The sequence below is a fragment of the Marmota flaviventris genome, chromosome 2, assembly GCF_047511675.1.
Source record: "Marmota flaviventris isolate mMarFla1 chromosome 2, mMarFla1.hap1, whole genome shotgun sequence".
Taxonomy (NCBI): Eukaryota; Metazoa; Chordata; class Mammalia; order Rodentia; family Sciuridae; genus Marmota; species Marmota flaviventris.
The window spans coordinates 33,334,583-33,347,123 of record NC_092499.1 but is presented as its reverse complement, the minus strand read 5'-3'; the positions used below and the strand labels follow the sequence as shown (position 1 = coordinate 33,347,123).

At 35.0% G+C, this 12,541-nt stretch overlaps 1 protein-coding gene across 1 annotated transcript in view; it reads right to left on the bottom strand.

Moving 5' to 3' along the window:
* Window positions 1-12,541, bottom strand: part of LOC139704679 (transport and Golgi organization protein 1 homolog) — a 53,430-nt gene continuing 40,889 nt past the window's right edge. The window contains exons 14-27 of the mRNA XM_071607745.1: window positions 12,286-12,408; window positions 12,079-12,187; window positions 11,000-11,055; window positions 10,821-10,911; window positions 10,511-10,649; window positions 5,701-5,802; window positions 4,804-4,864; window positions 4,653-4,688; window positions 4,509-4,576; window positions 4,294-4,394; window positions 3,980-4,117; window positions 2,936-3,012; window positions 1,172-1,335; window positions 1-158 (exon numbers count right to left, since the gene is read on the bottom strand). Coding sequence (XP_071463846.1) covers window positions 128-158; window positions 1,172-1,335; window positions 2,936-3,012; window positions 3,980-4,117; window positions 4,294-4,394; window positions 4,509-4,576; window positions 4,653-4,688; window positions 4,804-4,864; window positions 5,701-5,802; window positions 10,511-10,649; window positions 10,821-10,911; window positions 11,000-11,055; window positions 12,079-12,187; window positions 12,286-12,408 — 1,296 coding nt within the window. The 3' untranslated portion in view covers window positions 1-127. The remainder of the gene's footprint in view (window positions 159-1,171; window positions 1,336-2,935; window positions 3,013-3,979; window positions 4,118-4,293; window positions 4,395-4,508; window positions 4,577-4,652; window positions 4,689-4,803; window positions 4,865-5,700; window positions 5,803-10,510; window positions 10,650-10,820; window positions 10,912-10,999; window positions 11,056-12,078; window positions 12,188-12,285; window positions 12,409-12,541) is intronic.

The window sequence follows — 12,541 nt, the reverse complement described above, 5'->3', positions numbered from 1 at the left end:
CCAGGAATGAAGTACTCTCTTGGGCCAAATGAGCCTAAAGGTCTAAATGGTGCGGGTCCTGGAAAAAAAACACGAGGGTCAAAACGCAAATCCCGTTTTTCCAAGTGGAACACCTGGTGAATATTCTCTAAAGCCTATTGGTGGACACATACCAGGACCTGGAAAATAAAAAGGAAGTTATGTAAATACCCAGAAATTTCTGAACTAGGGTGATTTCAAGTATGTTAATATAGTCTTTAATTCTCCCAAGCCTAGAACATCAACTGGTGAACATCCTGACTTGCCAGATGAGGCAAACTGAGATGGAACAAGTTTAGGTTATAGCCTTTGGCCAACCAGCCATGAAGCAACATATTAAGGATTTAAACATAGCTCTACCTAGCTCCAGGCTTGTCTTTTTTCTTTCCCTACTATATAATTGCAGAATTATTTCTATCTCACAAGAGCTCCATTTATATTTGGAAGTACTATATTACCATGACAAGATGATAGATTATGAAATAAGAACTTTACTACATCAAAGAAATTTTGATAAAAGGAAATCCCACTATTTATTACTGTATCCATTAAAAATTCATGAAGTATTTCAGCATGGACTTTACACATGCCATCAGAATCAAGGTGCATGCCCTCCTGGAAAAGGCCTTCCATAGCCACCTAATTAAATCAGCAACATTTATTAGGTCACTGTTAAATCCTCCTCTTTAACACTTCCCTCTGACTTTTCTCAAGGTAAGGAGGGTTTGACTTTTCCTTTTCTATATTCTATAACCTACTGCTTATGCTTCCGTTATGGGTGATTACAAACTTTATGTTATAGGATTTTCATATCTGTGACAAAATTTTAAGTTATGGCATGTGTCTCATCCACCTTTCCATCCATTGCAGTGCGTATCAACAGATTTTCAACAAACATCTGCAGAAGTAATATTTCTTGCTTTTCTGTATATAGCCCCTTATCCTTGTCTATGATAGATAGCTATTGCCTATCTCAGTATAAGATTATGTAGTGTCCCATATGTCCCAGAAAACTGGAGGAAAAGTTAAAATGTACTCAGCTTTATCCTTTCATTGTTAAGACCTGAGATAGCAACCAACTGTTTTAGCAAGCAATAGAAATGAAAGATGAATGTGATTTATAAGTCAATCACTACTGTTCAGATCATCATACCAAATGGTGGAGGAATTGGCCGAGGCCCAAAAGGCCCATCGAAATGAAGTGGCGGTCCATACCAAATGGGAGGTGGTGGAGGCCGTCTCATAGGGGGTCCCATCGGGGGGGCCCATGAAGGGTACCCCTGAGAAAGGAGGGGGCCCTTTCATAGCCATATTAACCTGCAATTTAAGATTTGAAAGCAGTTAAAAGTTTTAAAATTCCTATGTATTAAGACAAAGTACCAACACCAATAAAAGCTAAAACCCAAAACAAGCATCTGTCCAGAGAACACCATCAGTGCAACAAAACTCTCCCCACCCCTCCTGTGTATTCCCACTGACAGCTTACAGAAGTTAGAAGGATGCCACAAGAGGGAGCAGTTTGTTACTGATTATATCTGCACAGGAAATGGAAAGGCAAGAGGACTGGCAGAGGTTATTAACAGAGGTGATTTCTGACCAGTATGTCATGCTGTATTCACTACAATCTATATCAAAGGGAGTCCCCCCTCCCCATCACTTCCCTTTCATCACAATAGCTCATTACTTCCATATTAAGAATGAACAGAATAAAATGAAAAATCCATTCTCTACCCATGTAATAATAGCTACTATTCAGAGTATCGTCAGTAAGTCTTTCATATATTATTCAACCTCTGAGATCTTTAAGTAGACTGTCTTGTTTTAAGTAAGAGGGAACAAAAGCAAATGGAATATCGTAATTTGTTGAAGGCCACACTGCATATTAAAGGAACTCAATCCCAAGGTTTGCCTCCAAGCCATGCTTTTCCCACCTCTACTCCTCTCTAACAACGGGTCTTTGCTCTCTTTTAAATCTTCTACTACAAAGGGGTTTGGGATCTTATCTAAGCTGCCCTTAGATTTCTCCAGAGATGTATATTCCTGGAATATATATACACTGGCACTTGAGAAGTATTTTCCAACACAGTGCTATATACACAAATTTCCAAGGAAGACAAGGCTTTAATATTTACTTTCATTTACTGTACACCATTTGAGATATTGATTTATCATTTCCTATGAGTAGTGGGTTTGAAACTGAACAATTAAAAATTTATTATAGAGCTGCAGAAGACCTACCAGATATAATAGCAACACAGTTACAAGAGAATGTACTTATGTGAACAAATGAGACCACTGCTTGGGACTGGCTCAAGAGGTCATTTCAGATTATCATTGTTTCACTGAAACAGTATTTCACTTTCAGAAAATCTGATACCAATCTAATTCAAATCACTCAAAATAGGGTTTGCACAATGGAGGAATTCTTAAATAGCATTCTTCCAAACAAAAATAAAAATGATGAATTATATAATTTTTATAATGAATTTACTTCGCCTTAGAACATTCAACACAAAACACCATATAGAGTGATAACTTTTCACATTCTGTAGTTCATTATAGTTGTACACACTTAAGCAACATTCCCAAGTTAAGGAGAAAAGTAAGCTCAATATTGCATGCAGTTTTAAAGCAAACAAGATCAGTGTCATGCTCTGAATATCCTTCCCAGAAATGCACAGAATAAAACCCAATTCAGTTCTCAACCTCTAAGTACTTACTCCAACTGGATGCTCAGTCAAAGAAGTACTGGTGGAAACTGAGGGGGTCTCAGGTTCTTGGGGAACAGTTTGCTTTTTAAAAAACAAATGGGACAGTACAAATAGAACACAAAGAAGGATAAAGCAAAGAGCAAGTACTGTAGGAAAGCTACATGTTCCTGCACGACCACATGATTCACAGTAACTACAGAACTTACCTTGCCCTCATCTGTCACCTTAGCTGGAGAAGAACTTCTGGAGCTGCTGTTCATGTGAGCTGGACCACATCCTGGGTCTGTTAGAGATCAAAGAATGGATTCAGACTTATTCTAACATGAAAAGAATAAAAATCCTGCATCCACAATTACAGATTCTTTGAAATTACTTGGTCCCTTTACCAGAGGCAACGGGTTTCCCAGATGCCTCAGAAGACCATTGAGTACGAGGTAAAGGTCCATCCATTAACCCTTGGGAAAGAAAGATCAGAGCCCTTGTATGTATTTTTCAGAAGAAATAAACCACTGGTGGACAGGTCAGGGTTCAACAATAACTAGAAAGCAACATTAAAAATGGGTTGCCCAGGGGTTGGGGTCGTAGCTCAGTTGTAGAGTGTCTGCCTAGCATGTGTGAGGCACTGGGTTTGATTCTCAGCACCACATTTAAAAAATAAAGATATCATGTCCATCTACAATTAAAAATATTTTTTAAAATGGGTTGCCCAATAGTAAATCACAATTTATGAAGAGACTTAAATAAAATAAAGAACTGCCTTGGGTTGATAGAACAGCAGATTAATAAGTACTGGTCCTAAACTTTAAGCTATAGACTTGAAGTATGTGTAGGCTGGCTTTTCTTTAATCTGTATAACCTGAATTCCAATCTTACCAAGACTACAGTCCTATTTAGAATTGGAAATAAGACTCAGTATTTCATATTGGAAATATGTATGATACATAAAGTTTAAGGTTACTTTTATAATATTTGGGAAAGGAACATCATAGAGATTTAATTTAAAGATAAAGGTTTACACTTCACAGTGTAAAATTTAAAAGAAAAAAAAACAATACAGGGACCTCCAGGAAAAAAAAAATGTTTTCTATTCTAGAACAGATTTTACAGAAAACATTCACTAAGATAAAGTAAGAAATTATCTTCTATATATTGTACAGGCCCAAATTCTATGTTTTCATTAGAATATTCAAAAGGGAAAAAAAACCAAAACCTTGAAGCAGTTTACTATAAAGCAACATGTGAATGCTCACCAAATCCATTTATAGGCATATCTCTTCGATTAAGGGTAGCAGAAGGAGGTCTCCCAGCTGGCTCTGCTGTCAGTGGAGGGGAACATTCTCCACCACTCACGGGGGATGGACCAAAAGAGCCATTCGGGCTCAGGGGACCTAAAGACAACAATGCCGTGTTACTACTTTAAGGCAGCCTTCTCCCTGACACCAACCCCCACCTCCCGCTTTAGCAAATCATTCAGATTATTTCATAACCATTACAGAAATAAAAAGTAATTTACATAATTCTGCACCAAGAAATAAAATAGCTCCTTTTACAAAGTGCCCCCTACCTCTCAGAGGAGGATTTTGTAAATTTGGTCTTCTAGGCATTGGTTTTACAATCACAGGTTCTTCTTGCCGCATTGCCATCTTTTGGGCCATTTCCAATAGTCTTGAATATTGAGAAAGAATGGGATAAATTATGAAACAGCAATCTATCATAGATAATATCTAGCATAACCTTAAAACACTATAAAACATATAGTAAGATACCAAAATCACATACTTCTGTCTCAAATTAGCAGCTTCCCTTTTCTCTTCAGCTACAGCTCTTTCTGCAGAACGAGCTTTGAGCTATCAAAGAGAAAATATTCAAATTCAGTTGCGGTAGGCTATGCACAAAATAAAGAAAAGGGGGAAAAAATCTTACCCAATTATCATGAGCTTTCTTCTCTTGCATAGCAAGCTGAAAAAGACAACACATTAAAAAAAATGTTTTTAGGGACTCATTATAATAGCCTATAATTGTCTGTATTAGATATCAAAGAATTCTGCAACTACAGGACAGTATTAATTACTACCTGGTTTTTAAATGAGCGCTCAGTTTTCTGTAATTTTTCTTCCATCTCTTCAATTCTCCGCCTAAGAATTACAACAATTGAATAAAATTTGAAACATTCTGACCATTTTCCCTTTATTCCATCAGCTATACTTTTAAAGACTTTATCATACATAAGAAAAACATTTCTATAGTTATATGAATCCAGTGTGATCAAAACTAATACTATAGGCCAGGTGCAATGCCACATGCCAGTAATCCCAATGATTGGGAAGCTGAGGCAGGAGGATCACAAGTTCGAGGTCAGTCTCAGCAATTAAGTGGGAACCTATGCAACTGAGACCCTTTCTCAAAGTAAAAAAAAGGTCTAAGGATGTAGCTTAGTAGTAAAGCACCAAAAATAAATAAATAAATGAAATAAAAACCTAATACTAATAACTTTATCATTTAATTGCTAGAGATTCTGAATTGATAAATTATAATTTCCTTAACTGTTCATCAGTGTGTTCTCAAGTAATTCAGCTAGAAATATCTTCCTCCTTAAAACTTTTTTTCAAATTATATCCATAGAAGATTTCCAAGGTCTATCAAATGCCACACTTTTGTGGGTCTTGATACATCACACAGCAAACTGATTTCTTAAAGAATTACTACAACATACAAAACCCCCAGAACTGTTTGCATTGACCAAGTTCCCTATGGTCTTGCCCATTGGGTATAAGTAAATTTTTGTTAACATTTTTCATTTGTTAAGTTGGAATTTATTTTTTCTCCTGTGTGAATTGAATGTATTCATATTCTCTCGTTATTTATACTTCCATGCTATTTTCTTCTATCTACATAATGTAAAAAAAGATTAAAAAGAAAGCTAACACTAGTTCATTAGACATTGACACCCTCCTTTAGAAACTGAACTCACTTGTAATTTTTAACTTCCTCTACAGGGGAAACCACCTTTTCATCTGCAGCTGACAGCCGCTGCTCTTTTTCTAGTCTCTCATATTCTTCTTGATTCAGTTTCCTAAAATAAAGCCAGTTATCAAATCAAAAGTTTCTCTTTGTGAATATCACTTCCCACAATTCTATAAAATGCTTAGGCACATAAAATAGGAATTCAAACCTGCAATTTCGTAAATCAAACTCTGGCAAATCACTTAAATTTTCTAACTTCTCCTCTTAATTCTCTACTTACCAGTAAATAAAATAAATGTGAAAACAACATGTGCCCCAAGGGCAAGTCTCCTGTGTGTAAGATAACAAAAACTCACTTTACTTCAATGTGGAAGATCAGGACTGATCAACCTAACATAATTAAACATATTAGGATAAAGCAGGGGATAATTCTTTTCTCGTTTCTGCCATGGGTAGGACACTAAGTATATCTTTGTCATGGAGGAACTCTTTTCTCAATCCAAGACTGGCACCAGAATAAAGATAATCAGTCAAAGAAAAAATCTTCTAGAATATGTCTTTTAGCTATGCAATTAACCACAGAACATTTTTCACACTGTAGATATCTATTTCAAAAGAATTGTAATTAAGCAAAAAGACAAATCTGAGTTTTGATAATGTCTGTCAACCAGAAAAAGAAGCCAAACTGACCCACGATCAGAGTATTATCTACTGACAAGTTTTAACTCTGATCATGAAACTCAAGATGTTCATCTACTGAGACAAAGGTAGCCACATTTAATGATTTAAAAAATACTATTTTCTGCTATCCTTGTACTACTTTAGCCATAGTTCCAATTCAAAAGATAATTAACTTGAAACTTAATTTTCCATAAATCAGAAGAACTATAGTAAAAAAGGATTATTGATACCAAATAGAAAAAGGGGATTATATATTCTTATATAGCTTCTCATTTAATTCTTCAGCAAGTATTTTATGAGTGGCTATAATATACTAGTTACCTTGTAAGATGCTAAAGAATAAAAGAGCTCACTGTTTCAGGTATAAATGATGCCTAAAGGAATATAATAATTTTCCCCACTGGCTTAAGAAGGAATATGGAGAAAACTGAATCTTGAAGGACAGAGAGAATTTTGTTTCCAATTATCAAAGAGTTAGTCTGAGAGCACTAAGAACAATCAAAATATCTTTATAAGAATATAAAATTGTGTTTGAAGGGATCCAAGCTAAAAAGGCAGTGAAGATATATGTATGTGGCCAAGATCCATTAGAAAAAGGAATCTCAGAATTACAAGTAAGGCTGGCACTTTAAGGTACTTTTCTCCTAGGTTCACCCACATATTGAAGATAACACAAAGATATAATGAGTCTGAACTAAGCCTTCATCAAATTCCTGGGCTTAGAGGAAAAAAAGAAGTGTTTGGGGCTACAAATAAAGGGACCCTTAATAAAAGCCCTAGCCTTTGAGTTTAGATTAGAAAGTACTGCACACTTAAGTGATGAACAGGCAAAAAATCCAAAAGGAACAATAATGAAACATTGAAAAGACAAGTCATTTTTGAATTATCTTAATTGCTGACTAAGTTTAAAGTAACAATCTTACTCAAGTAACCTCAACACTTTTCTATAAGAAGATAACTTCATCTTAGTCCTCAAATTTCATCTATAATTATCACAACAATGTTGGCCAATCAAAACTGACCAGGCACTCCATAAGACAAAATTCTGTGAGAAAAAATCCCACAGAAAAGGAAACCACCTAATGGGGTTATCCGCACATGTTTTAAAATCACTGTGCTTTTTATATAGTCAAAAAAGTAAAGTCAAGATTATGAATTTCAGTGCTGGGAATATAGTTTAGTTGGTACAGTGTTGCCTCGCATGCACAAGGCTCTGGGTTCAAACCCCAGCACCACAAAAGAGGAAAAAAAAGATTATGAATTTTGTCAAAGGATTAGAAACTATAAAACCAAGAAATAATTGGATGTGGTGACCTACCTACAGTGGAAGATACTCAGGAGGCAGAGGCAGAATGATGAGATTAAAGATAGCTTGGAAAGCAGTAAGACCCTAGTCCCTTATGAGAAAGAGCAAGGAGTCTGGGGAGGTAGCTCAATAGTAGAGCACATGGCTCAAGGTTCTGGGTTTGAGCTGTAGTACTGAAATAGGACTGGGGTTGTGGCTCAGGGGTGAAGCACGTGCCCCACATGTGTGGGGCACTGGGATCAGTCCTCAACACCACATAAAATAAATAAAATATTGTGTCGGGCTGGGGATGTGGCTCAAGCGGTAGCGCGCTCGCCTGGCATGCATGCGGCCCAGGTTCAATCCTCGGCACCACATACAAAGATGTTGTGTCCGCCAAAAACTAAAAAATAAATATTAAAATTCTCTCTCTCTTAAAAAAATCCTATAAAAATAAAATACTGTGTCCATCTACAACTAAAATAATATTTTAAACCCTGAATTTTTTAAAATCCTAAACTCAATGAATGATTTTAGCACCAGATTTGGGAAGTAAAATAAATCCTAGCGCTTTTAAGACAGGTCAGAAGAAAATATCCAGAAGAAGTAAATCCAGAATGTAGGAGGCAGGGGAAATCAAATTCTAATATGCATTATTATAATCAGAAGAGAGAATGAGGTAAAATCAACATTTAGAAAAAGACTCGAAAATTCAAGCAATGTTTAATGGTCCCAAGCAACATAACTGCAAGAGGAAAAAGTGGGTGGGGTGGGGAAAACTACACCTAGGCACTTCCCAATACAACGGTTAAAAAAACAGAGAAATGACTACAGGAACTAGGGGAGGGATAAGACCAAACAACAATGATAATGGACTCCTTAAAGAAAAAATTTAAAACAGATGGTAATTAATTGGATATTTTTAAATTGCTAAAACTAAGTAAGAGTCAAAATTCAGTAGCCAAAAGAAAGATCCTTTAAAAATGGAAACTGGTTTTAACTCTAATCATGAAGTTCATGTCAACCTAATACAGATTATAAAGGTAGCAATATTTAGTGGATAAAATACTATTCTCTGTTTATCCTTGTACTACTTTGATACACTAATCAAATCTATCATTAAAGGACAATGTTCAAATAGAATGAAAATAATTTCAAATAAGAAACAAACAGTGTAGAATGCAGAACTACAGAAACTTTAAATATGTGTATAAATTGAATGAATGTCTTGTGGAGTTCACAGTATATGAAGTACTAACATACAATGCCACAACAGTTATCTGATTCAGGAGCTACTTAAAGCCCATAAAAAAAAATAACAAACCTATTAATCTATGTCAGGTTTTTATTAAATCCAGAATATATACCATGGCCTTTAAATTATGAGAAGATGAATAAAATTATAATTATATAATTATAATTCCATTATAATTTATGATTACATCAAGCTTATACAGAGGGGATGAGGAAAATAATTAAAAATATTTAAACTATTAAAAAGATACAAGGAAGAAAAAAAGAACAGGTCATCAAATAGAAAGCAAATTCTTCATAAACCACAGGCACATATTGACATGGACAGACTTACATTTTAGAAAGTCCACTCAAGCGGCTATAGAGAAAACTACTAAGAATTTGAAATAAGTTATATAAAAAATATAAAAAATGGAGAATGAAGACAGATGATCTAGGTTAGGAACAGAAAAGATGACACAGGCATGAACTAACATAGTACCCGGGGATGAGTTTTTAAAAAGAGTACAAACCACAGATGATGACAATGAATTTTGGAGGAGTTGAGGAAAATAGTGCTACAATTTAATTGCATTACAAAGAAAAGTAGTTGCCATTTAGGTCATTCATATTACTAGTAGGGACAGAGAAAACAAGTGTTCTTTTAAAAAAAAAAAGTGATAAAATGAGAAATGTTTCTTTGAAACAGGCCAGGCAAATATTTGAGATTCTAAAAAGGTCGCTTGGAGATCACAGAATTTTAGAAAAGTTAATGGAAAGGTTTCAATATTTAATGCATTAATTAGGCAACAGAAGTCAAAATACCTAAAAATAGTTAGGTCTGTAAGAAGGTCTGTCTTTGCTTTACAAGAAAATATATATATATGCCGAAGAGTAAAATCAGGTGCAAACAAATAAAATCTGACACAAAAAAACTATTTTTAGAGAATTCAAGTATTTTTGTGGATTAAAAACTTCAAATGAACTTTCAAAAAATAACTAGCCCCACACTGAGAAGATTAATATATAAATATATACTACAAACAAGTACTTCTGTAATCATAACTCCTAAGGTCCTTGCCAGAGTTCAATTTTTAGTGTGAACATCTGAGATATTCAAGTCCAAAACTTGTACCATCAATAAGTAAATATTATTCCTTTTTGAAGTTTTTATTCTACTAAAACATGTCATTCCAAATCACTCAGTATTTTTAAAGGTCCAGAGCTAGAGATACAAGTTCAAAACATTAGAATTACATAACTGATCACAATGAAAGGTAATTAAAATAAATAGTGGGATCATAGAAAGGGTCTAGATCTTTGAGAGGTATTTCCACATCAGTGACTGTTAATACCAGTTTACCACTTCCTGCCTTCATATGAATTTGACAATTGATTACAATGTCCTCACAGCCTTAGTTTATGGTTCCAACTACCTCAGGACTCTTAAGACTGATGATGGAAAGAAAAATGCAACTTATAGGAAACAAAACACAAAGGAAAAAAGACAAATCTCTACTTATTACAAACTAGAAGAAATTGTAAATAATCTTAAGAAAAGATAAAATTATCTATTAGTTCACACAGTGATAACAATAACAAACAATGAAAATCTTACTTTTGTAGTGCCATCTCATTTTGCTTGTAGAGTTCATTTAAAATCTCCACTTTCTGCCTTAGAGTTTTACATTTCTCTTCCAGTCCAACTTTAGAAGACTGTAGTGAACTGCAGTTACTTTCTAATTTCTTTATTTTGTCTGTAAAGGATAAAAAAGCTTATCTCTATATGTGTACAAGGACTTAAGAACTTGTTTGAGGGAGTAGTGCCAAGAAAAGTAAGAAGCATGAAAGCAAGAAGCCATTCTTTATCTTTCCAATAAAATTTTAAGTCTTTCCAACATGGCAATTTCTTCTCATGAAGAACCCACCTTCTAGATTACAGTTTGTGGACATCGAGGCTCTTAGCTTAAGTTGTAAAAGTTTTAGATCCTCTTCAACTACTGATATTGTAGTTTGTGTCTAAAAATTGCAGAAAAGAGAGGTATTCTTAAAAGTGAGGCACAGGAAGAATTCACAGGCACTATGGGACTCTTACAAAGAACTATACCCGAGAGACATCCATCATCTGCTTAATTTGATCTTTGATCTTCTTATTCAGATCACCTAAAAAACAAAAGAATTTAGCTTTTTCTTTCCTTACTTTTAACTCTATATTCTCCTAACTTCCCCAAACTAAATAATGATTGTGTTCAAACAAAACAAAAAAATCAATTAAATAACTAAACTGATTAGACTAATGACTTTTAAGAGAATTGCAAGCTTAGATTTAAAAAAAAAGAGAGAGAGAGAGAGGTGAATTTCAGGCTGGGGTTGTGGCTCAGTGGTAGAGTGCTCACCTAGCATGTGTGAGGCACTGAGTTTGATCCTCAGCATAAAAATAAATAAAAGTACTGTGTCTGTCTTAAAAACAAACAAAAAAAAGGTGAACTTCTAGTTTGCACAACTGAAATGTCATCTATGTTATTCTTGTAAGATAAAAGCTTTTCTTCTCTCTCAGATCTATCTTCACCTGGGCAAGTAAGTGTCTTATTTAGAAAGATTCAATCCTCTATTTTCTCCCTGAATCTACTACCAGGTGTGGTTTGAAATACCTGCTATGTAAGCAATATCCAACTTGGGAGAAAACATCTGGAAATATTTTCCCCATCAGTAAACACTGTTACACTCCCTCTCTAGCTTTCTGATAGTCTCTAGCCTCTGTTCTCACAGCCTTAGTTTATGGTTCCAACTACCTCCGGACTCTTAAGACTGACTGTGGACCTTAAAACCACAGAGCCATAGAGATGATGAGTATCAAAATCAAGTATCATCTGAATAAAGAAATAAATTTCTCTTACTGTACAATGTTAAATACTTAGAGGTATAGGATGTGACTATTGTAGCTGCAGTGTACTTACTAGTTTTCAATGGGATAGAAAAAGTCAGTGTTCTTCACATGCCTATTGCTACATTATACCCCAGCAACCCACCTCTGCCAATGCAACAGACATATCTATAGATCCAATGATATGTGTCTACAACCCTGAAACTTAAGAAGAAATTCAGGCAGCTGAAAAGTGGCATCTGTATACTTAATTAAAGACAGGAAAGCAAAAAAGGATTCAACCTCCCTGAGACTGATCTTACCTGCTACCTCTCCATTGGTTAATTCATCTGACTCCTCTTCTCTATTTTGATCCTCAGATTCAGATTCACATTGTAACCAATTCAACTGTGTGATACAATTAGTCGAAGCCTAGAAAAGAAGCAAAAGGTTGGAAGACTCTCGATTTTAATTCAGAAGATTTCAGGAGAATTCATGAGATGAAACATGTATTTGGAGTATAAACTTACATTAATAGTATCTTCTTTGTGACTAAGAGCTACTTGTAAATCTTTCTGGGACTTCTCAAATGATTTGATTTGTTCACTGAGCTCAGCATGTGATGTACTCCAGTCTTTGACTTCCTGCTGCAACTGAAAAGTCAAAACATATGAATTCCTATGGGTTAGGGAGAGGTTTCTGCACTGGATACATCAGGACTACAAGACTTAGACAAAGAAATAGAGAGCCATACTCCTCGGTGGCCTGCCTCAATCAAGGGGGTTG